The sequence below is a fragment of the Botryllus schlosseri genome, chromosome 9, assembly GCF_051294905.1.
Source record: "Botryllus schlosseri isolate E-star chromosome 9, Bs_hap1, whole genome shotgun sequence".
Taxonomy (NCBI): Eukaryota; Metazoa; Chordata; class Ascidiacea; order Stolidobranchia; family Styelidae; genus Botryllus; species Botryllus schlosseri.
This window is the reverse complement of record NC_137244.1, coordinates 25,432,242-25,457,427: the sequence shown is the minus strand read 5'-3', so window position 1 is coordinate 25,457,427 and position 25,186 is coordinate 25,432,242. Positions and strand designations below refer to the sequence as shown.

The 25,186-nt window shown below is 40.2% G+C and overlaps 2 protein-coding genes and 1 long non-coding RNA gene across 3 annotated transcripts in view; 2 read left to right on the top strand and 1 right to left on the bottom strand.

Moving 5' to 3' along the window:
• The first annotated feature begins 970 nt into the window (after positions 1-970).
• Positions 971-12,471, top strand: LOC145447087 (cysteine--tRNA ligase, cytoplasmic-like). The gene is made up of 17 exons (XM_080325508.1): positions 971-1,385; positions 1,515-1,612; positions 2,757-2,942; positions 3,005-3,103; positions 4,418-4,615; positions 4,674-4,763; positions 5,561-5,771; positions 6,334-6,437; positions 7,060-7,188; positions 7,675-7,782; positions 9,854-9,979; positions 10,041-10,141; positions 10,553-10,739; positions 10,941-11,097; positions 11,567-11,712; positions 11,888-12,031; positions 12,228-12,471. Exons 1-17 carry the CDS (start codon positions 980-982, stop codon positions 12,348-12,350), a joined length of 2,613 nt encoding a protein of 870 aa, XP_080181634.1. The 5' UTR covers positions 971-979; the 3' UTR covers positions 12,351-12,471.
• Positions 12,472-15,183: 2,712 nt separating this feature from the next.
• The window catches only part of LOC145447088 (uncharacterized), a 48,280-nt gene continuing 38,277 nt past the window's right edge, over positions 15,184-25,186 (bottom strand). The window contains exons 11-18 of the mRNA XM_080325510.1: positions 19,898-19,994; positions 19,034-19,134; positions 18,874-18,967; positions 18,750-18,809; positions 18,358-18,519; positions 18,037-18,203; positions 17,490-17,627; positions 15,184-17,291 (exon numbers count right to left, since the gene is read on the bottom strand). Coding sequence (XP_080181636.1) covers positions 17,178-17,291; positions 17,490-17,627; positions 18,037-18,203; positions 18,358-18,519; positions 18,750-18,809; positions 18,874-18,967; positions 19,034-19,134; positions 19,898-19,994 — 933 coding nt within the window. The 3' untranslated portion in view covers positions 15,184-17,177. The remainder of the gene's footprint in view (positions 17,292-17,489; positions 17,628-18,036; positions 18,204-18,357; positions 18,520-18,749; positions 18,810-18,873; positions 18,968-19,033; positions 19,135-19,897; positions 19,995-25,186) is intronic.
• Positions 21,012-22,656, top strand: LOC145447089 (uncharacterized). Its single transcript, XR_013917450.1, has 3 exons — positions 21,012-21,113; positions 21,459-21,521; positions 22,054-22,656. It is a non-coding gene; the product is annotated as an uncharacterized LOC145447089 (long non-coding RNA).

Genomic DNA, 25,186 nt, shown 5'->3' with positions numbered 1-25,186 from the left:
TCCTATCTTTTCACTGTGGCGCAATTTTTGTGGTGTTTTGAAATGGTGAAAATAGACGTGATTGATTCTGGGGTCGAGTGTTATTATGGGCGGGAGGGGGCGTGTTCGTTTACGCATCGGAGCGTGTCATCATGTGTAACTTTCGTGTCGGAATTTCATCATCTTCGAACATAACAGAAATAAATAAATCGCGCACTGGGTGACTTGATCAGCTGATGGTTGCGGTTGCGGTTTATGCCGCCTGTGCCTAGCATAAAATTAAATGAGTGACAGAAGTGTACGAGATTATGTCAGCATCATCATATTGATTACGCCATAGTTTCAATTGAACCCAAACCAGTAAATAAAACAACTGACTTTTCGTAAGAGAGAGAGAGTCTTTATTTTCATCGAACCAAAATACATAACAAACGGCAGTGATGGCGGTACAGAAAATATGCGTGCACAGTATTCGGTATTAGATAGGAATGATCGATAAGACCGTGAAGGTCATCTAGTCTGATCACACCAGCATCAAACAGGTACACTTGACTCAGAACAGTCTGGCTGTGAAAAAATGTTTAGTTAGGAAAGGAAAATATAAAAAAAATTAAACAATGGTAGCAAATGATCAATGAAGCAATGTCTGGGCGAGGTAGGGCAACAGTGTTAGTGTAACGACAAGAGGTGATCAAGTAGGGCTTTTTTGAATCTATTATAAGGCAATTCACGGATATGTGATGGTAATGCATTCCAGATGATAGGTCCCGAGTAGTCGATAGATCTCTTAGTTAGGTTGCTATTGGGTTGGGGTAAGTAGACGTTTCCTTTAGATGAAGATCTCGTGTAATGGGAATGGACATGTTTAGTCACCTGGCTCTCCTCATTTGATCGCAATGCAGCTGTGGTATTGTGAACCAAATATTGTGTTTTTACATAATGTAAACACTGTTGGGCTGAGTAACTTGATTGCCAGAGTATTTACATCCATTTTTGACACATGTATGCATGCATTTCAGTGAGCATGGATACTAATGATTTAATAAGTTTGGCAAGATCCAACTCTTCATATGCGGAAGATCTTCAACTTATGCAAAATACGTACTTAGCCGCTGAACAAAGCTCGCTAAAATCTCCGGCTTCTAAAAGCTCCGCACAAGCGCTGCCTATTTCTGGATGCATCGCAAAGGCACGAGATCACATCGAACATGAAATAAAAAGCTTAGGATTATCAAAAAGTGTATCTAAATCGGATAACACAGACCGGGATGAGCAGCTATGCAGAACCGTGGAGAATTTGAAGAAAAGAGTGGAGGATTTTGAGGGAAGGCTCCAAGATCTTGAAAAAGGAAAATCACTTTCAAAGCATCCTGATGGAGTACCATCGAAATCTGCATCTCATTCTGGTATTACTCCAATATTGTGATACATCCTACTACTACTGCAGTATTAATATCATTCAGGCAAAAATTTTCATGAATTTCATGCAAAAACTAAGTGATACGTTAACAGTATAATTTGAATTCATTTTTCAGGTTCCACCAAATCGAAACGAGAGCAGCCTAAGTGGACACCCCCACAGAATGATAACGTCGCGAAACTTCGCCTGTACAATAGCTTGACCCGTCAGAAAGTGAGTGGAACTTCACGTTGGAAGGAATCCGAGTTTTGTATTTGACCAATAGAGTAGGTTACTAGCAGGGTTGTAACCAAGTCACAAGGCTCCGAGTCACAAGTCAATCTCACTTTTTTATTTTTGACTCGAGTCAAGACGAGTCATTTTCAATTCCCACCGAGTCAAGTCCGAGTCCAAGTCAGCGAACAGAGGATCGAGTCCGAGTCATGGTATTATGACTCGAGTTCGAGTCCAAGTCATTGTGTTGACTGCTCAGTTTCCAGTTAAAGTCTTCCTAAACCCACTTTTTTAACTCTTTTTGGTGATATTGAATGGTTTGCATTTATAATATATCAATTTTCCCCACTTTTAGCAGTTTCTGGTCGCATTTTCAAGCATCAGCACCAACTAACCGAATCCCAATAATGTGTTGGCTTCGAAATTACAATGAAATGTCGGTCTTGGCCGTCTGTATCTCGAGTCAATGACTTGCTTCGAGTCATGTGCAATGACTCGAGTCCAAGTCGAGTCAATACACGGATTGACTCGAGTCGAGTCATTTCCGTATTTTGAGAAAATGACTCGAGTCGAGTCATCCGAAAATCGTGACTCTAGTCTGACTCGAGTCGAGTCATGACTCGAGTCATTACAACCCTGGTTACTAGCAGAAATGAAGAATCTATTCTGATGAGAAATCTATACTATCTTTGCAGTATTTTACTTTACTATTTCAGTGCATCCAACTATTGTAACTTCATCCTGTTCCAATATATTTTGTCATTAAGCGTGAGTTTTTTAAATCGTCCACATGCTGGAATCTATCCCTGCATCAAAGTATCAGCTCGAAAAGCTTTGTGTCTTCATATATTCTTGGTATGAATACCGTAATATTATTAAAAAGTGTGATTAAAGGTTCTGTGCCCCAAAAGCTCTCTTCATGTTTTTGTCAACAACGCTTCACAAATTCCAAGTTCCATCTCATGGGTGAGGAGAAATGAAATTCGGTGCTATAAAATTGTGCAATTAGAATAATGTATTGGCTGTACTTACGGTTTGACTTGTAAAATTTATAAGTACCCAAAAAGTGAAAGTATATAATATGGAATTAATGCTGCATAACTCGGGTTATCACAAGATTTTAAATTTTCTTGCTATTTTACAGGAAATATTTGTTCCGCAACACGGGAATCAAGTTCTGTGGTACAGCTGCGGCCCCACGGTGTACGACTCTTCGCACATGGGGCACGCTCGTTCTTACATATCTTTCGATATTTTGAGGCGGGTCATGACGGATTATTTCGGGTACAACATCCTGTACTGTATGAACATCACTGATATCGACGATAAGGTTGATATTATCTTTCTTTCAATCACTGTGAAATTGTGATTACTTGTGATAATATTTTATAGATTATAAGGCGGGCGCGACAGAATTTCCTTATTGGTGAATACAAGAAAACTTCAACAGATTTATCAAAAGTCTTTTGTGACTTACAAGACGCATTGATGGTGAGTGCAGTGTTGGATAACTGGAAAATTCACACCTTCTTTAAATTAGATTAGAATTAGGATTGTAGCTATAGTTTTTTTATCCAACTATTGAATTTGAATTAAAATATAAATTATGAAGAAATAACGTACAAACCAAGTTCAGTTCATGTCAAATAGAGTTTATTCTCATATGCATGACAACGGCAAATGGCTGTACACAGAACTTGGCTCGTTTTGGACTTCACAGTTCAAAATTAATTTTTTCTTTCAAATTTCCCTGGCTACGTAATAAAATTATAATGTTGGCTCAAACAACGCTGCACACCAAATTTGGCTCAATCCCAACCAGTAGAAGCGAGACTCTTGCGGTAGAAAATTTTGAATTTGTCAAATAAAAAATAAAATTTCGAATTTTTCCGTCTACCCCATAAAATTCTTGGGCTGTCAGTAGAGATGATGCACACCAAATCTGGCTCAATTCCAACCACTAGAAGCGAAGTTATTGCAGTGGCAAAATTTCCAATTCCATGATTTTATAATAAATAATTGAAGAGTTCGCCACCGTAAATACCATTTTATTCAAGTCCAAATTTTTCTACTGCAATAACTTTGCTTCTACTGGTTGGAGTTGAGCCAAATTTGGTGTGATAAATTCAAAACTTGCTACTGGAAGAATCTCGCTTATACTGGTTGAAATTGACACAAATTCGGTGTGCAGCGTTGTTTTAGCCGACATAATAATTTTATCACGTAGCCGGTGAAATTTGAAAGAAAAAATTGTTTTTGAACCGCCCTACTATACAGTTCTGTAGTCCTATCGATTTACTGAATTTATTGAAGTACAATCCGAATTACAGAGAAATACCGTACAACAAAAATCATTCATACTAGAGCAGAGTTCGTTCTGTCAATATTTGTATGAGAATGGCAAATGTCTCGGCATTGCGCTCGAATTAGTTTAATTATTGAATTATGTTGTTGTCAAAGTACGCGCAGGTGATCATAATTGACTGTGACGTACTCTCAGCAGTCGTATTTCTTATTTTCAGGTCGTCAAACTTGATCAGAAATATTTTTGATGTTTCTAAATTCTTCATATAAATTCAGAAATCTTTCTGAATTCCATCTATGCCGCATTTTGTAATTGATCTAAAGTATTTGTGATTTGGAATTCCCTTCATATTTAGGTCAGTATGTTGATAAGCCTGACTCTGATGGATTTCAATATCAATTGGTTGCATTACACCATAGTTATGCCCGCAGCTATAAATTTAAATAAATACATATCTTTAGCCTAGGTTGTATCCCAATGAAAAAGACATTTGTTTATAGCCGTTTAAGCAAAAGTGCCAAGATGCGGCAGATCCGGACAAGAAAAAAATGCTGGAAAAACTCGTATCACAAGCCGAGACGGGCTACACCGCAATTAAAGAGCAACACGATAAAGGGTTAGTCAAAGACATCAGGGGAACGATTTCGAACTTCGTAGATGTTTGCAAAGATCCATTAGCCGAGTGGTTAGACGCAAAGGTGGGTATGGGTCGAAAATTAGTCGTTCAAATTTTAAAAATGGAACGTCTATTTCCAGAGTGGCGACAGCGTGACGGATAATTCGATTTTCTTTGAATTACCGAGGTTGTGGGAAAACGAGTATTTCAAAGACATGGATTCGTTAAATGTGAGTTTTTCAGTATCGAATGTAAACATGGAATGGCAACGACCAAATTTTCTACTTCGTTTCGCTGATTTGGATTTCTGGCAATCCAAAAGCTATCGTCCAAAGCGCAGAATTTAGTGAAACTGGTCATGATCGAAAGCTACTGTCGCAATGATTCCGAAAATATAAATTAAAATCTGTTCAGGGCTCTGGAAATTGACCAAAAATCATCCTTAACATATGAAATCTGCATTGTTTGGGACAATGGGACGACCGCAACACAATGACCTATTGCGACTCTCCGATTGTTCTTTCCAATTCTCTGCTAGTTGCTGACGATTACCCCTGATGAGTGTCAGCCGAAAATATTTGTGATTATTTCGCTATGAATCAGTGCTGTAACCAAGTCTCAAGGTTCCGAGTCACGAGTCAATCTCACTTATAGTTTTGACTCGAGTCAAGTCGAGTCATTTTCAATTCACAGCCGAGTCAAGTCCGAGTCATTGTGTTTTGAATCGAGTCCAAATCATTGTGCTCACTGTTCAGTTTTCAGTTCAATCTGACAATGACTCGAGTTCAAGTCGAGTCAATACAAAAATTGACTCGTATCGAGTCATTTACGCGTTTGAAAAAATGACTCTGGTCAAGTCGAGTCACCATAACTCGAGTCAGTACAACCCTCCTGTGAATATACCACTCAATTGCACATTGAACTTCTGCACGTCCAGAGTCTTTTCAAGTGATTGGTGTGATTCATGCTACCTTTCTCTTTTTTCATACCTTTCCTACGTTTCGCAGCGCTTCGTTTGCTTTTAAAGGTCTCCCCTCCCGACGTCCTCACGAGAGTAACGGAATACGTTCCCGAAATCGTGGAGTTTGTCCAAAAGATTATTGCAAACGGTTACGCTTACGAGTCCCGGGGATCGGTCTATTTTTCCGTCGGCGAATTCGATACCGCCGACAAGCATTTCTACGCTCGGCTGGTGCCAGAAGCTGTCGGAGATCAGAAGGCTCTTCAAGAAGGAGAAGGTAACTACGAGTATCATTCTCTTTTCTCTTTTCAAGTTAAATTTTGCCACTACGAGTTATTTTATCAACTGGAATTATAGTATAAGGTGGTAAACCTCGGTTAGTCGTACCACAGCGTATAAAACATGTAGTTCAAATCTACGCAAGTTAGTCGAAGGGAATTATCTCTGAAGTCGTGATCGAACCAAGGTGTTGTCACAAACTGCGACGAAATGGGTATGGTCGAAAAAATCCAAAATCTTTAATGTGATGTATTCCTATATCTGGCGTTACATTCTTTGTGGTTGTGAAATGTTCCTATACTCTTGTTTTAATTCTAGCCTAATTTCTGGTTTTCCGGGGAATGCTACAGACAAGTGTATAGTGCGAAACAAGCCAAGCCTATTGTACAAGCATTTGCCCTATTCTCGTTTAGTGCTTATAAAATGAACTTCTTTCTTCTTAATTAGGAATTCAATTCAATTATTAAGGTTTCGCGAATTCAGTATTCCTAATACTAATCTAATTCAGAAAAGAGGTGCAGCTGTCATTCTAATCTAATTTTAGTATCCGGTACTTACAGGCGATCTCTCTGCTCAAGTGTCAGACAAACGCTCACCAAATGACTTCGCTTTGTGGAAAGCTTCTAAACCCGGTGAGCCTGCCTGGGAGTCACCGTGGGGCATGGTGAGTATTTAGCAGTACATAGGATCTTCTATGGTGTTGGTGTGTTACACTATCATATCTCTCATAAGATTCCTTACAAGTCAAATATGCAGGTTATGACCAGAGGGGGGCAGTAGTAGGGTTCGAAAATACCTTTTTTCCAGATTCCGAGTATTCACTGATTACATTGTTAGGTTGCTTTAAAAAAATGCTACACACTAAATTTGGATCGATTCCAACTAGTTGACGTGAACGCACGGGAGTTTGAAAATTTTGAATTTATTATAACAAAATTAAAAACAATTATTAAATTTAACTGTCAACCCCGTGGAATGTTGAGTTGTTTTAAGACCGATGCTTGACAGTTTTTGTTCACTTCAAACCGGCAGAAACGAAATTATTGCATTAAAATTTTGGATTTCGCAAAAATAGCCTGGACAGTGGGTAATGCCAGAATTATGAATGAAAAACTCGAATAAATTCACTTCTACGGGTTAGAATTGCGTCAAATTTGTTTTGCATCGCTTTTGCAGAGAACTCTCCAATTTCATGGGGTTGACGGTACAATTTAAAAATATTTAAAAAAAGTTTATACTAAATTCAAAATTTTCAAACTCCTATGACGTGTTATTGATTTGTGCAGGGCCGGCCCGGGTGGCACGTGGAATGTTCTGTGATGGCGTCCTGTGTCTTGGGATCATCGATGGACATCCACACAGGCGGCGTTGATCTCAAATTTCCACATCACGATAATGAGTTGGCTCAGTCAGAGGTGCGTATTATTGCTGTTTCCATATCCTATGTATTGTATTCTATTGGAAAGTGTACATTGTGTTACGGAAGCTTTCATGTTTCAACTACAGATTTTCAAATGTTCAAATGTGTGAAATATAATGCCAGCACCTTGTGTTAATGATGTGGGTTGATCTTTTGTTGATCGATATCTTTTGTATGTTGCGATACGACCAATTGAAGTTTCAAGACTTCCGCAGTGGAAAATAGTATCGAAATTATAATTCTCGTTGATAAATCAACTCTTACTGGCAACTACCATATAATATCAGTGCTCAAAAATATAATCTCTCACAACTTGACTCGAATCATTGGAATTAATACTCAATTCAGGTTGTGCCTAGCCCTAGCCGTAATATCGAGCTTTTCGGATGATATATTTTAAGCGGATTGCGTGTATTACACAATCCCGAATTGAAACGGTACCCTAGCCTCTAATTTTTTTGTATGTAACATGTCTTCGCAGGCTTACTACGACAACACGGACTGGGTGAGATATTTTCTTCACTCCGGACATCTGACCATACAAGGATGCAAGATGTCAAAATCGTTAAAGAATTTTATAACGATAAAGGTGATTGTCGGCTAGCTATGTATGATTATCGCCTCAATTTGTGAGCATGGCAGTTAGATGTCAGTCCAAATTCATTTTGAACCGATGGCATATATTTGATTAAGCATCACTGTTCTCCTGGATCAGTGGTTCTCAACCTTTTTGTCTTCGCGGGCCCCTTTTGCACCGTCACGGACCCCCTAACTTTTAGTATAAATTTAGCTCAATTATCGTGCAACGGTCATCTGCAAATGTTGACTGTAGGCTAGTGATAAACAGCAATAAAAGGACTTTCGAAAATAAAATACTATTTATGTAGAAATTGGGAAGACTTTTATTATGCAAAGCGAATTCCATAGCTCCTTTTTTTAAATACACGGCTGTGTCTTGAAAATCCTTGTCTTTGATTTGACATATGAACGAGTGCCGAGAACCCATTAAATTCCACAAAGATGGGTGGTTGGTGGCGAATGTCATAATAACGCTCACGACATCACCTTTGGGTATGATCGCCACATTTCTGGCACGAGTCTAATATCCAGCCTAGTCATTTCTTTTTAGCAGCTCATCTTGAAGTTATTCTGGAATAGCGGTTATGTATATCACGGGAGTAAATGGATTTTTACAAACAAATTGATTCCAAGACCGCAACAAAACATCTCTAAACAGCAATATGTTTGTATCGGTAGGTTATTGACCATTTTATGATTAGGAGATTTCGTGGACCCTCGGTTGAGAACCACTGCCCCAAAATAGGTTTCCTACATTCTCAATGGTGTAGAGCAGTGGTTCTCAACCGCCAGTCCGCGGACCGGTGCCGGTCTGCGACGACATTTCTGCCGGTCCGTGAGGTATATTACATCTTTATAATTTAATTTCAAGATGCAATGTTGAAGGCGACAAGTACAGAACAGATACGAGCTGACTCATCGCTGCTCGATCATTCGTTTTCGATTCCTTCATTTTGTGCAGGACCGTAACTGGGGCACCCCAAACCGCCCAATTGGAGAGGAGAGGAGCCGAGCTTGAAAAAGGCCCAAAATTATTTTGCAAATGAACATAAACCATGGCGTAATTTTTGAAATTTTTTCCAACATTTTTCAATTTCTTTACGCTCTTTGCGCGATTTAGAGTCACTAAATGTCTGGCTTATAGCTGCCCTTTTCCGAGAAATACGCATGATTTACATAAATAGGCATTTCGGCGTCAGCCATTACCGCGCCACGACGTACCAACACATAATGAAGTTCAGGCTAACATGGGACTCCGAAAGTTGTGCCAAAAATTCGGCAGCGAGAATACTGATTCAGTCATGAATGATCGAAAATTTTCGCTTTTGGCGCGATTAAGCTACATAAACTCTCTACTTACACTGAGTAGAATGAATGTGCTCACAAGTACAGGTGAAAATATCCACCCAACTGTAGGGTCTGGGGACGAAGCCCCCGGAAGTTTGGCATATCGACCTGTGGGGGCAAAAGATCAGCGTTTTTTGGGGTGAGCTGACGAAGTAATTTTTCGGCCCGGGTTTGAGCATGGCCGGTATAGCTGCTGTAAAGTGTTGTCTTGCGGCACGCATTGTATTCGTAGTTGCCAGAGTAGCCTGCGTCTGGTGGCAGTGGGCAATGAGCAAGGTAACACGACAAGGTGCTTGGTTCTACTCCGAAACGCTTCTTCTCTCGATATTGTCAAAGAGAAGAATATTATTCGTGTTGGCGTGGTCGGTTAAACCCACGGCCTTCGGCGCGAAAGACTGTAAACGACTTTCGGCGGTACCACGTTTATCTGGACAAGGCAATTTTACCTCGACTCAGAAGACTCAATACCATAAAATCACATGGATGCCATCATGAAGATAATTAATTACGATCAAAACCCTCTAAATGTCACACTCTAGCACCATATAATTGCAAAAAACGGTTGCATACTTTACATTTTGGCTTCATTTCAATTTTGAAAGTTCACCGGTCCGCCAGACATTTTTTGAAATTTTACTGGTCCGCGAGGTGAAAAAGGTTGATAACCACTGGTGTAGAGGCCTGTTGTTATTCCGTTATTACAAGAAAATGTTTTAACCGTTTTATTCCTCCAGGACGCTTTAAAACGGAATTCCGCCCGTCAATTGAGAATCGCGTTTTTACTACATTCGTGGAAAGACACGCTCGATTACTCTGACAACACTATGCAAGACGCTGTGCAATACGAAAAGTTTTTGAACGTAAGAACCATAATTTTCAATGATCTGCCTGGATTTAGGAAGATGCATCCTCTATTGACAGGAGTTTTTCTTGAGCGTGAAGAATATCATTCGAGGAAAATCGTTTGTCGATCCCAAAGATTTTTTGAAGTGGACACAGGATGAAGTGACGCTCAACAACACGTAAGATTAAAATTTGACTTTTTGGTCAAACTGTCTGAAATCCCGCATTTTTTTGGCTTTATCATTCGTCTGCCTGTGAATTGAGAATAATAATTGTTGAGCGGCATTTATCACAGTGATTGAACTTCCTGGAAATAAATTCTTGGCTTGCAAGTGTTCAGAATGCAAAAATGGTAGCGTGTTCCCGTTTGTGTTACACGGTAAAATAACTATTGGAATATAATTTGCGGGTTACTTTCGGCACCATATAATTATATAGCTACACAGTTTTTTCCAAAATGAGATTATTGGTACCGAATTCGCAAAAAATGGCAAATATCTTGATAGCAAACTTGAAATAGAAATATATTATCTTGTTGTTAAAGTCTTATGCCATGCACGTTTGGATTTTTTCCAAAATTACTTTTTCAGATTCACGCAACAACAGCAAAACGTACACAACGCCATGTGCGACAATGTCGACACCAGAACGGTCCTCGATCACATAAGACAGCTGGTGACGTCCGCAAACTCGTATGTGGCTAAAAAGCGAGGGGGTACCGATCTAAACAGCTGGCTTTTGCGGAACATCGCAAAATACGTCACAAAGATTATGAGGGTAGGAATGAATTTGGTATTTCGGTCAGAGTTGATTATTTGAACTTTTGCTTTTGTGGCTACGATCAGAAAATTTTCAACTTTTCCAAAATAGATAGAATTAGATTTATAGCTACAATTTTTTTTCAAAATTAGGTTAGAACCACAATTACGGCTCTGAATTCGCAAAAACTTGAACACTTTCTCATGGTTTTGTTTGCAGGTTTTTGGCGCTATCGTCGGCGGCAGTGCGGACGCAATCGGTTTTCCGTTGGGCTCCGGACAGGACACTTTTGACCTGGAGGGCACCGTAATGCCGTACCTGACAGCGTTTGCAGATTTTCGAGAAGGCGTCAGGAAAATTGCTAGGGAACATAAAGGTTGGCTTTCCTCGGCATTTTATTACAATCAACGATTTGATATTTTTGAAGAAAATGGCCATTTTCACGCTAGCAACGTTGATTTAAGACCAAGACTCAAGTCCGAGTCCAAGTCATTGTGTTGACTGCTCAGTTTCCAGCTGTAGTCTTGTTAAACCCACTTTTTATAACTCTGTTTGGTGATATCGAATGGTTCGCTTTTATAATGTACTGATTTTCCTCACTTTCAGCAGTTTCTGGTCACATTTTCAAGAGCCAGTACCAATAGACGAAATTACAATGAAATGTGTCGGTCTTGGTCGACTGAGTCTCGAGGCATGTGCAATGACTCGAGTCATTACAACCCTGAAAAGTACCAAATAATCTTTAATGTGATGTAAAACAAGCAATATATTTGTGGTTGCATTCGCATAAAAGGTATATATTTGTAACTTGGTCATATTGAATCACGAACTGTGGTTTCTTGCAGTGTCCGGCGTGCTGAAAATGTGCGACGAAGTGCGTGACGATGTGCTGCCAGAATTGGGAGTGCGTTTGGAGGACCACGAGACTGGGACTGTCGTGAAACTGGTCGACAAAGAAGAGTTGCTGAAGGAAAGAGAAGAGAAGAAAAGGGTATTCTCCGATATTCAAACAGAATCTTGAATTAAATAGAATCGCGCAAAGTTGGGTATCAGGTTTTTAATGACTAGAGTCAAAAACTAATCGTAGTTTTTCCTTGACACAGCTTGACTCGGACTCGAGCTTGTTTATCGCCTTTTTAATTCCTGATTATTGATTTTCGAATCAGATTGAGGAAGAAAAACGCAGAAAAAAGGAGCAGGCCGCTCTGAAAAAGGCAAAACTGGAAGCCGAGAAAGTAGCCAAAAGCAAAATCCCTCCGTCTGAAATGTTTTTGTCGAAAACCGACGAATATTCTGCCTTTGACGAGAAGGTATTTTTTCTAGCATACATCATATAAATAGAAATAGGTTGATGGCTTTCGAGCAAATTTTTGTGTTTGGTAATTTGAAAACTCTTTTTATACGAAACTTGAAAAATGAATTGACTTGTGACTCCGTTACAACTTACAATCCTGGTATTAGTTCTGCACCACGTGCTAATACTCAACGCCGGTTTGATAATTCCAGGGATTTCCAATAAAGACAAAAGATGGGGAAGAACTGAGCAAGGGGCAAATCAAGAAACTCAAGAAGTTATACGACGCTCAAGAAAAGCTCCATCAAACCTATCTCTCCAAGAGCAAAGCTTGACTGCATGTAGTTTAAAATCCGTCCATTGGGTTGTGCCGTCTAGACTCGTAACGTTACGGTGTTTGAGTCACATAGAATATTTTTGCCGGTGATAAAGAAATTATAGAAATAGTAGCAATGATTTGTTTGGTTTGGAGTAAGGCGGATAGGGTGTCACACGCAATGAGAGAGATATTTAAAGAGACTCTTGAAGGTACAGAGCTTCAATATACAATTGAATCACATATTCACATTGAAATAAATCCGAATATTTTAAGCCGAACGTGTTAGGGGTGATCGTCAGCAACTAGTAAAGATTTGAAAAGAACTGCGTATAACTTACTATACACATGTCTTCCGAAATTTACACGCAATCGAGCCCATAAGATGAAGACTTCTAAATTTTTATATGCAGATCGCTGATGCGTACTTTTGCAAACGAGAAACTCACTCTTACGGAGTGAGCAAGGTTGTGTTTAAAACAGAACCATTGTTTAAATAATGTTATTACCAGGATAGCATGTAGGGGTGGTGTAAGACCTTGAAAGCCTTCCAAGTAAAGTATGGGTTGCGAAGGGTCTACAACTCAACATTAGGGTCGCGACCGCGCCAGAGCGTTCTGTCAATATGTATATGCAATAAAGCTAAAGTGCTCGAAACAGAAATTCACTTCGATCGATCTCGTGCGGTCAGTTTGCACTTTTCCAAAGTCAATGTGATGGGTACTGTAGTCAATAAGTGAGAATTGGTACGACAATACCCAACGATATTCCAATACGGCTTTACCATGAAAATGTGCCAATATTTGTATTACACAAATCGGAATGATGCTACGATAATATTTTTCTGACAATGCCTTCTCTGAAAAATCGAGACTTGTGCGGTTGAACAAGTATTTCGGCGCCGACTTTTTCTGCGGCAGTGCAGTTGCGGATATGAAGTTTTGACCAGCATGCGGCAGGGTAAAGCGCGGTGCCGAAAAATCGGCGGCGACAAAACCTTGCCCCAGAACGACCGTCGCTGGTTGGCCGCAACCATCGATATTGATATGCCCGATCGTTGAATTGGACTGCACTAATAGTCCCGGTATTGTAATCTGAGCCCCGTACAAATGCGACCAGCAAAGAAAATAGGCCTACTGCTCCCCAACTTGTACTCGCGTGCTTCACACATGTTTCAAAGAACTGCGTTGCGTACTAGTTAGCGGCACCCATCAATTTCATACCCGCTCGTTAACGCGTAACATACTGACATAAAAATACGTTATTTCGATGTGTGGGGCTTGGGTCGCAACGAGATGCCAATAAACTCCTACTTGGGTCGCGGCCTAAAAAGTTTAAGAACCATTGTTTGAGAGAGACTGCATATCTATATGCACTTGCGGTAGTTTTTAGACCAATCCTTGGAGGCCAAGTGGGTGCATCAGTCCTACGCTAATTTGTCAGCCTTCTGCGAATTAACATTCAACAATTCAACATACACCACATTACACATTCAACTGCTCATCTAATATAATACCATAGATGGATTACTGGTGCGCAAAATCAACCGTGCACCAACAGCAACGTTAAAAGAACATAACCAGCGAAACATAATTTTACTCGAAACGAAAAGATCATGAAGAATATTTATTGCGAATGAGTGTGCTACTGTGCAACTGTGCAAGTGTGCATGGCTTTTGTTGTTCAATTTCACAGGCAACTTCACGTTGGAAAGTGCCATCGTATCGTTCGGACGAAGGGCAACAGCGCGATACCAAATGCCGAATTACAAATGAGCTAGTAAATATCGGAGATATTATCACCTTTCAAAAGGACTAGGTTTATATTTGAAACCCACCCTTCCTTAGTACGCCACTGTGTACGTTGATTATATATTTTTTTAATTGCCAGGTAATTTAATTACTATATGACCTCGCAACTCGCAAGGCTATCCGAATATTTGGGATGTTGATGACGAAAATTCACTTCAGCTTTCGATACCACATTTTTCGTAGATATTCATATCATATATGACCATAAAGTAGAATATTTATTGACAGATTTATGTGGCTTGAAATTCTTCTCAGCGTTTCGGGCGATTTATTGTCCCTCGATTTCTTCCTTTTATAGTAGTCCTACTGGTGGTGCCCGCTCCTGAAAATCAAAAATACGCGCAATTTGCAGAAACAAGTTTACCTTCGCGTTCGAACTCGCAGAAGGATCGTCGTTGATGAAACCTTTGCACAAAATGATAGACGCATGTTTGCCGAAATCGATATGCCCACTGCCCGGTTGCCGAATAATCCTGTCCTTGCCAAATGAGCCCAGCGGTATACAGAGGCGACCCGCAATATATTCAAGAAACAATGATATTGTGGGAATTCATTCAGTAACTTTGAAAACTGGCCCGCGCAACGGTTGGCCACCCCTGACCTACGTACGACCGCTACGGGGTATGACTTAAGTACATATTATCGTGTCGACCGTCCTAAATAAACTGACTGCTGTGACGAGGAACTCAGCCTGAAACATATCTTTCTAGGGTTTCGGCTGAACATGATGCCGATCAATCCATGGTCGCCGATTAAACGTCAGTTATTTTGTTGCTTTTTTCCAACGTCGAAGCTTTGAAACCTCGTTCGTACAATAGCATGTAAAACATGTACTAAAAGCTATACTCGCGTCGTGACGTGATCAGCCCACAGCATTGTGGTACGGTCGAATAAATACCAAATTATCTGTATTTGATGTAGCAATATTGTATATTGTTCTTTATTGTCATCTGCACACCAAACGGGCGATCTGAACCTAAAACCCGTCCCACATAGGCTGCTAACACGCTCAATGGTAGCCCTATCCAGACCACATCAAAATAACGAGCATTCCGTATGATTTATTCGCTTAATTGCTCTCCATCAAGCCGCACTCGGCTGACAGCAGAGAATGATACAATAAGTGTGTGAAAATCGATAAAACGTGGAAGACAAAAGAGAACACGCAGAAGATCTAAATAAATGCAGAACAACATCAAACAAACTACACATCGGGGTCGCGGCGCGAAATTGTCGAGCAGCGGACAAGCGTGAACTTTTTTATCGTATAGGAAAATACGCGGCCTTGCAGGCATGATAATAGCCAGGGGTTATGAGGGGTGTTACATCACTGAGTAGCAGACTTGGAAATCTAGAAAATTTTATTTTCAATTACATCAGAATTAGCATTACTGAACTCGCAAAAACTTGGGAAATTGAATTGAATTCCTAATTAGCAAGGAATACAACAAAAATGAAGTTCACATTCCAAGCTTTGCATACCGGGTTTTACAGCTAGGTTTTGAAGTGATGGGGGTCGTTTGTCTGTAGGAACGGCGACTGCATTGAAACAGAACGAGAAATAAAAACAAGAGGCAGCCGAAAATAGCAATGAAATCTGTTCGTAAAACAGTGTGTGTCAACTAAGCGGTCTACGAGTGAAAAATGACAAAAAATCACAAAAAAATTCACTCAAATGTAATACGCGTCGTTAGTAGAATGATTGTGTGTCGCGATGTCGCATTTCGTCGGTCGTATATGTTATTCACCTTTGAAGAAACGGGCATATAATGCAAATTCAATCCATGACTTTTCAAGTTTAGAGTATGCTTGTACAAAATGGTTGAATTATTTGTCGAGGCTTTATATTATGTGTAGGCAGATTGAAGATTGTGACGTCATGAAGCGTATCGCAAGAGGCAAGACGACGAAGCAGCTTTGGACTAGCGATAGAGGTCGGTTTAAGGTTGCAGGTGGCGTTGTGATCATCGAAATCAGTGGCAATATATTTTCCATTATATGATGAACAATATGCGTTCGCGCTACCTGACCCATACAGACAAAATGGCTTTGTGTAATGCGATTGGAATAGTTCTATATTGCAAGGACGACAGAAAATGGCTGATCCTAATCAATGTCAGAGGCGGTCATTAGCAAGTACTTGTACTTTTTGGGAGTACTCAAGCATGTTTTAACTACTTCCAGTACTTGACCAAGCGGTTATTTTTTTAGATTCTACTTCTACTTGACAGGAAAAGCAGGCCTAGAATAATTAGTTTTTCACTTACTCAGAAATTGCTACTTCTATTATACTTGAGCAGGTTTAGCCTAATTGCTCGACTGGCTTGCACTTCAGTAGAAACTTGTGACTTTATTTCTATTTCTACTCGAGTACTAAGAATGATAACTTGAGTATTTGACCTCTGGTAGATTGGAGTTACCTCTACTTGAGTACCAATGTTAGCGAGTTTGACCACGTCTGTGTCGGTTTCGTGTAGGGAGAATAGCACGACACACAAATTGTCGATGATAAACAAGTATACATTGCGGCAAGGTGGATTACATATAGCGTAATATATCCGCGAAAATCCTACCCATTGATACAGTCAAGCTCGACTTAGAGCCTGTGTGTCAAAGCTTTAAATAGACAGGGTTAGGGTATAGGTTAGGGTAGGCTGTATGTCAAAGCTTTACAAAGACATGAGCTTGTGACATTCAAAGAAAAGCAGCGATTTACCAGCAATCTAAAACTAATAAAAAAGATCTACTGTGCTTGCAGCGTATAGTACGATTGATGAATGCGACAGAACAAACGCAAAAAACGAGGATAAAAACCCCAAATATTTCGAAGCACCAAATATATTTTGCGCGAAATTCTCGGCCCCGTCGAGTTTCTCAAGCGATAACGCGCTCACTTATGGAACAGTACATACAGGGCGGTTACGAAACGCGCCGCATTGTCCACTATCACCTCCGACCTGGTCAGCAGGACCGGCAACGCAGCACAACTGGACTTGTGGTGTCACCAAGGAAATTTGACGGCTACAAATCTTGTTTCATGAAGGAGGGGTCGACCTGTCCCGGCATTCGTCGTCGGAATTGGGTCTTCCGTAGGACCCAACGCTCGAAGCCAAGTGGGTCAAGCCGCTCATGGACATGGACGCCAGCGACTGAAAATAGAAATAGATGTATTCACAAATCAACGTAACACTTTTTCAGGCCAAACAAACTTTTTAAACTTTGAATTTTGTAAAGTAGAAGTAGTTTTAGGATTTTAGAGTACTTCTCTTTGATAACTTTCAGTTTTTAGGCAAAACTGTGGGATTCTACTTGTACTGGATCAAACCAAAATATCTCCAGACACCTACCTTTGAATTGGGCGTCGGATATGTGTACAGTGATGACACCATGGTGGGCGGGGATGGGTAGGAATTGGGAGGCGGCGATGGGTTGTTCGTGGGGTAGACCCCGGTCCTCATGTCGGCCCGTCGCATACGCATCAAAGCCTGAACGAAAAAACATTGTGGTTAGAATTACAAACGTAAAAATTGACTGGCAGCTCAAGCACGATTTTCTTATGACTCGACTCGAGTCATTTTCTCAAAATACGGAAATGACTCGACTCGAGTCAATCTGTGTATTGATTCGACTTGTACTCGAGTCATTGCGCATGACTCGAACCTATTCATAGGACTCGAGACTCAGACGGCCAATACCGACATTTAATTATAACTTCGAAGAATAGTAAAGTACCACACTATTGGGATATCGTCTATTGGTACTGGTACTTGAAAATGCGACCAGAAACTGCTAAAACTGAGGGAAATTAGTATATTTTAAATGCGAACCATTCAAGCACCAATCATAATTACCTAAAGATTACACAGGAGAAATTAATCAATCTGTTTAGCTCACCTTGTACTCTGATATTCTCAGTTTCTTGCCATCCACAATGCACGTCCTCTTGGGGCGAGGTTTGTATTTGTAGTCCGGATACTTCTCCAAATGCAGCTTGCTGAGACGAGCCTGCTCTTCGTAGTAAGGCTGCTTTTCCACGTTCGACATTTCTTTCCACTTTGCTCCTAAACCATGGACATAATAGACATTTAGCAAGCGGTAAACTAGAATGTTCGGTGATATGATTGTTGATGACTGCCTCTGAGTATTATAAGTTTCTAATCTATTTAAGTAGCAATGGCCTCAATATCTAATGTTTTCCCGGCTTACGTTTCTCACCTAATATTTTACTGATGTTGGAGTTGTGCATGTCCGGGAATGCCTGCAGGATCTTCCTCCGTTCGTCCTTGGCCCACACCATGAACGCGTTCATGGGCCGCTTGATGTGCTGGCCGTCGCGTTTTTCGCGGTACGCTCGCGAGTCCGCAGAAGACAGCTCGCCTGAGAGAGAAATGGAGCTTTTAGCACGTTTTTATACTCAATTATTTTATTATTATTTAGTTTTAGTTATTCTTGAACAGCCTTATTGCGCATAGCTACTTTTAATTGCACTCAAGTAGTAGAAATTTATGTTGTTACTTCTACAAGAGTACAAAAGCTGACTAGTTTGACCATCCCTGGTAATCTTATGTATTTGAATATGACAAGAAGCACTGAAAAGCAGTGCCTACCGTATTGCTTCCCAGGACTCTGTCTTCCGGGAGATGTCCTCAATCCTTGCGTGTAAGAATCTAAAAGAACGCGCGATATTTCACTAATTCCCACACAGATCTATAAAGCGACAAGCATACTAACCATTTTCACGCTTGCAAGACTCAGACTTGAGGTAGTTGTGAATGTCAGCCGGGTTTGTGGCGCCGGGGAACATGTTTTGCAACAAGCTCACGGTCTGAAAAGGCGGAAATAAAGATAGGACTCTTGTATTTTCAGGATTTGATAGCCAATACTATGTTACCTTGTTAGAAGAAGCTCCCGGCAACAGTGGGTGCGATTTATTGGACTGCTCCATGGCTTTGAACCCGTGGGCCAGCAGCAGGTCTTGTGTCATGACGCCGTCTGACAAAAAAAAAACAGAGAGTGAGACTAATATGAAAGTTTCTGCTTTTCCAATATAGATTAGTATTAGAATTAGAGGTAAACATCTTTTTTCCAAATTACATTATAACTAGAATTATAGCTAAACTATTTTTTCCAAATTAGATTTGAATTATAGCTGAACAGTTTTTTCCAAATTAGATTAGAATCAGAGTTACCGAATTCGCTAAAACTTGAAAATTGAAGTAAGTTCCGAATTAGAATCACAGCTGCACATTTTTTTCCAAATTGGATTAGAATTAGAAATTTAGAACTATAGCTAAATAGTTTTTTCCCCAAATCAGATTAAAATTACCGAATTCGCAAAAACTCGAGAATTGAAGTAATATACGAATTAGAATGATAGCTATACATTTTTTCTTCCAAATTGGGCCGGAATTAGAAAATCAGAATCATAGCTAAACAGTCTTGTTTTTCAAATTCGATTAGAATTAAAATGATAGCTGCAGTTTTGTTTTCTAAATTACATCAGAATTAGAATTACTGAATACGGAAGAGTTCATTTTCAGTAGCACGAGATTATCTGTACTGAGAGCTTGTGTCGTTTCGAACTAAACATTTCTCCTGTTGCGTTTTCAGGAAATCCAAAAATTAAATTCAAAATGTGAGCATACAAACATTCTACTAATTAGATTAGCGGCATTTCACTCTAATTAGATTAGAAGTATGTGGTAGTGCTGGCGTGAAATTGCCGCCACGAGATGATGGCAAAGATCAAAATTACCGTATTGCCGTTCTGGCGATCTCCTGTTTTGCGAGTGGAGAGCGTGCGCTTTCTCTTTTTCCTCTTCCAGCCTCTGCGACAAATTCAGCGGCCGTTCCTGTTACGAGAAAACAATCCTTTGTCTCACGCGCTAGATCTGGATCGGTAGCTGTTTACAGGCTTTTAGAGTCACGCGGCTCGTATTGTGATTGTAGCTCGGCTATTTGCGGTCAAATAATTGCGCACAGCGAGTTACGCGCCTGGCAACTACCCATTGTATGTAATAATGTACGGTATCTGCGTTACGGGCAGTTACAATAGTTATTTGCATTCCATAAGCGCCACCAGATTATACAACACATGAGAATATTGTCTGTAAAGTGACATCGTGGGCTTCCGCAAGCATTACATTACCATACTCTAATTCTTTACTAGTTGCTGACGATTATCTCTGGCGAGTGTCCGCAGAAAATATGCGGGTTTGTTTCAATATCGTATATGAATTTTTGAGCCTCCAAGAAGCTCTTCAAAAGGCAGGAGTCACGAAACTCTCGCGGAAGAACAATCGCTCTCGACCGCGGCCTGCCGCGATTCCGGATAACAATCGTCGATTAGCTCGAGTTCCATTGTCGAGGGCTGAATAATTTTTCGCCTCTCGAAGCATTTCCCCTTTTGTGCCGCACAGCGGCACTCATCGGAAACAATGACACTGCATACGCAGGCCATCAATATTATTCCCAATAATAACTTCTCCACATTGTATCGCACACTCAAGTGGCATCGCGCCCCTTATGGCGAACAATAAAAACTGTTACAATGAATTCGCAAGCAACAATTGGTGCTCGAACGGCCCCGTTGTCAAAGCCTAGCTTACAGTTAACAACACTACCGGACGCAGGCCGCGCGTTGCAGAATAAACAAATCAAGCAATACTCGCAAATCGCGCACTCGCGATAAAACCTACTGCGACAACAATGATAACACAAAGAAAAACTTGGCATTCTTTGTGCGCACCTGTCTACAGCCTACAACTCCGAGATGACAACAGAGTCACGCTTGATTTATGACATCGTTACGTCATACGCGAGCAACAACGACGCAGCCTAAACAAATACTGAGAACCAGGCTTGGACTAGCGATAATTCTAGTTTAATTTGTTAAATATTTGTATGCCCTCATTTTAGTATCCGGTTTTTGTTGCATATCTTTCAAATACTGAATTGAAGTCAATTTCCAAGTATGTGATTTAGGTAATTCTAATTCTAATCGAGTTTCAAAGGAAAGGATAATAATAATTCGGCCAGGCCCTAATAATAAGTGTTCTGTATGAATTGTCGACTAGATGAAACAAGAGGCTCGAAATTCGTGACATATCCACAAGTCCATTACGGCGTAATGAATTAATGATTGCGCTACGAGTCGACAGCTGGATATTTCATTTCCTGACGATTGTTGTTAGTAACAACCTTTTGTCGGCGACGGCTTTGGACACTTTCTCAGTTAATTTCGAACGTTCGTAACCCGCGTTTGGCTATAATAGCTTGGCGCAGTTACTAAATAAAGCTCGCCTTGTTGCTTACAGTAAACACAATATCGATAACGCCGCTTCAAGAAGATACACACGAGCGTGAACCCTTTTTACAAGGTAAAGTGTAACTTTCAAAAGTCAAAACCCATCAGTATCGAGTGAAATCGACTTTTACGAGGCCTACACAATGAAAGAGTGTAATTTCGTACGCTTTGTAATGTGTATATGGCTCGACTAGGCTTAGCAACAAAAAAGGTTTTAGTGCAGGGATGATTTCAAAACGGCAATATCACGATCGTGCGGTACTTGACCGTGTTTTGTCCACAATCTTTAAGTGTTGCTGGCTGGTTTGGTAAGGCGTGACGGGCGCATAATGGCTGCGTGGCGGATTTAAGGGTAACAATAGCGGTTGTGGTTTCCGTGCAACATCATTTTCCAGTTTCTTAATCTAGCGCGCCAGTTTGACAAAGCAATATTGTTACGCGGTACCGTGGGAATGATATCGACAATAACGACGCTTAGCTACCGGCTCTTAAGCGCCTCGATTTACGAACATGACTTTCCGACGACTACGCATTGTGCGGGTGTCACTGCCTGTCAATGGAAATACTTTACAAGTCAAACTATCTAAAATGGGTTTCTTTTACAGGAAAACGACTGATGGAAAATGAACGATACAGAAATTCAGATTGCATCCGCTGATTGGGATTGAAATTATACTCTGAAAATTACACTTGTAGACATAAAAGCATCGTTAATTTATCGCTAATAATGCATGGTTTTGACACTGTGCAAGTCAGGCTATCTAAATAAGACATAATACAAATTCATTAGTAGTTGTTCAATTATTTTTTCGCAAATTCAATGACGAAAATGATCAGATAGCATGCACTGATTAGAATTGAAATTATACTCTGAAAACTACAACTGTAGATAGATATGTATTGTACACTCGTACAGGTAATTTATCGAACGGTCAGCATACAAGACAATGGACTGCTATCGGCAGGTAACACAATCGAAAATCCCACGATAGGGGGCAACGCCCCGAGTGAATCATCGCGCTTTATTTCGGGTGTATATAACAATAGGGCTACTTGAGTGTGGCAAAATGACGTCAAAGCCCTGAAAACCATCAGTCTGTTATCTTGAAACGGGTTTCAGATCGTACAATGCCTCGCGTAGAAAAAGCGAATTAAAACGATCAATTACGCCGTTTCAGTTTATGTTACACAGTTCTAGAATATACTGTAGCCAACGCAAGGTATCGCTTGGAGATGGGCAGGTCCAGAAAATTTTCAGCTGCGTCGTTTTTGTAGACAACCCAGCGATTTCATGGGGTTGACAGTAGAATTTGAAATTTTTTCAAGATTTTTATAATAAATTCAAAATTTTCAATTAGTCTGCTTCTACTGATTGGAATTGAGCCAAATTTGGTGTGCAGCGTTTTGTAGGCAACCCAACAATTTAACCAGTGAATCCCCGGAATTCGGGGAAAAAAGGTATTTTTGAACAACCCTACTACAGAGTTTGTTTCGAAATTAATTTAGAATTATAATTACTGAATTCGAGAAAACTTTGATATTGGGTCACGTTCAGTTCAAATCAGAGTTCGTTATCACGAGCAAGAGAACAACAAATGTCTCGTTTCTAGGTTGGCTCGTTTCGTACCGTACAGTTTTTCCTTTATATTTACAAGAAAACCACAAATTTGATTAGTATTAATATGAGAGCATGTAGAAACATTTCACAGATTAGATTAGAATTCTCTAGTTGGCCAAGTCTGGCATCGCTACTTTTGAAGACTAATGGTCGCGACATGCGATAACACAAACTATTGTAATGAAAGCGTAGGCCTCCGCGTATCTTTATCGACACATACACTTAGCATATATAACGTTGTCTTTCGGAAATCAAGTGCGGTGGTCGGTAGCTGTGACTTAACGCGACACGATAGCTTCGCCTAATCTCGACGGGAACAATTAGTAAGTCGTTATCGGTCGGAGAATATTTGCCGACTCATTTCGTGCGCTTCTGTCCAATGTCACGCGAATTGTTCCCAGGCGATTGTCCTTATCGTGGTTGATGTAATGGTAGTTATTTTCTCAGGGCAGAGCAAGCAGTTAGAGTCAACGCTCGGCTGAGTCTTACGGCTTCATCTATACCTTTTTCAAGTGGAAAACAATAACAGAACGCTCGGTAGATATGGAAGTTGCCGATCAAAGCTATATAAGGCACTCTATCGAATCCCGAGCGACTTGAAGGTCTTATTTACATCGATGGTTCAAAAGTTGCAGTTTAGAACTAGGCCAGTGGTCATCAACCATTTGACAGTGGCAACGGTTCTGGCGGTTACCTCAATATTGTACGATTCTATACATTCAATATCCTTATAGAGAAATCACTAGGGCAAGTTTTTGTTGCAGTTAAATCCGTGGAAAGTTGCATTTTCTTTTTGGCAAAAGTTGCATTTATTTAGTCACAAAAGTTGCACTAAAAGACCACGTTTTGCTCGGTTGACTCGGTCAACTTTCCGGCTCAGCTCCCGAAATACCCGCAAGAGCGTTACTTCAGTGCTGATTTACGGTATTTCAGTCGAATTTGGCCGCGTATTTCACCAAAATCTAAAATACTTTCATGAAAAATCGAAAAAGTTGCAAAATGTTGGAAAAAGTTGCATGAAAACACATGGACAAAAGTTGCAAAAAGTTGCGCTATAAGATTCCTTCAAACAGCTTAACACAGCATTCTACATAACTTACGAGTATTTAGGAAGCTGCCGGAAGCTGTAAAAAAAACTTGCAAAAGTTGCAAAAACTTGCCCTAGAAATCACTCATAAAACTTTTAATCCATTAAAAATCTGAAACGCAATTTATCATGGCGCCGTATTAGAGTCCATGGTATACGTTGGACTTGGCGGACATCTCAAGGCTGCGAGTAATGTATCAAACTCTCTAAAAGTACTCTGCAACTCGTTTAAGACCAGTTATATGTGAAAGTTAAGTAGATTCCTTACACAAAATCTTGTTAAATTTCGACCACACAATTTACCGTACATTAGGCAGCATCATGGCAGCTAACAAATAAAAAAACGAAGCAATGGCACCGCGTATAACACGAGTATTATCAAATGAGAACAATGAGAACCAGACATGGGGTGATTACTTTATGAATGTAATCGATTGCGATTACGATTACTTCTGAATCACGCGATTACGATTACGATTACAGCAAAATCAGGAAGTAGTCGATTACGATTACGATTATATTGCAAAAGTAATCACGATTACTCACGATTACATTCATTTCGCTTCTTAGAACTAATTTTAGAATATATATTGAAGACAATAAGGATGCGATGAAAATGCCTAACGAGATTACAACTTTCTTTATAAATGATACATCATTTGCTTGTTGCGTCATAATGTACCCATTGCCCAGCTTTATAGCGGACGATTCATCGCACTCAACGGGGGTGGGGAGCGAGGTCGTAGGGGACTCAAAAGTATTTCGTAAATCAACATAAATTATATAGAGTATTTTCGAGAGATTTAATTAACTTTAAAATGTTCTTCGAGCTTCGCGATTTAATGTCTCTATGTAGCTTGATTTTGAAATGCATACCTCTCCCCGAAACGTGCAATATTTATAGGCATTTCGGTGCCGGCCATTAACGAGCCACGACACACCAAAAGACATATACTATGCAGTTTCGGCCAACTTTCGACTTCACAAAGTGCGCTACCAAAGAAAGAACCTTACCGAAATGTTGGGTACACAT

Excerpts from the sequence above, each read along its gene's own strand:
- LOC145447087 (XM_080325508.1), top strand. The coding sequence starts at position 980 with ATGTATGCATGCATTTCAGTGAGCATGGATACTAATGATTTAATAAGT. Across the intron at positions 2,943-3,004 it reads TCACTGATATCGACGATAAG|ATTATAAGGCGGGCGCGACA; the intron begins GTTGATATTATC and ends AATATTTTATAG. Across the intron at positions 12,032-12,227 it reads ATTCTGCCTTTGACGAGAAG|GGATTTCCAATAAAGACAAA; the intron begins GTATTTTTTCTA and ends TGATAATTCCAG.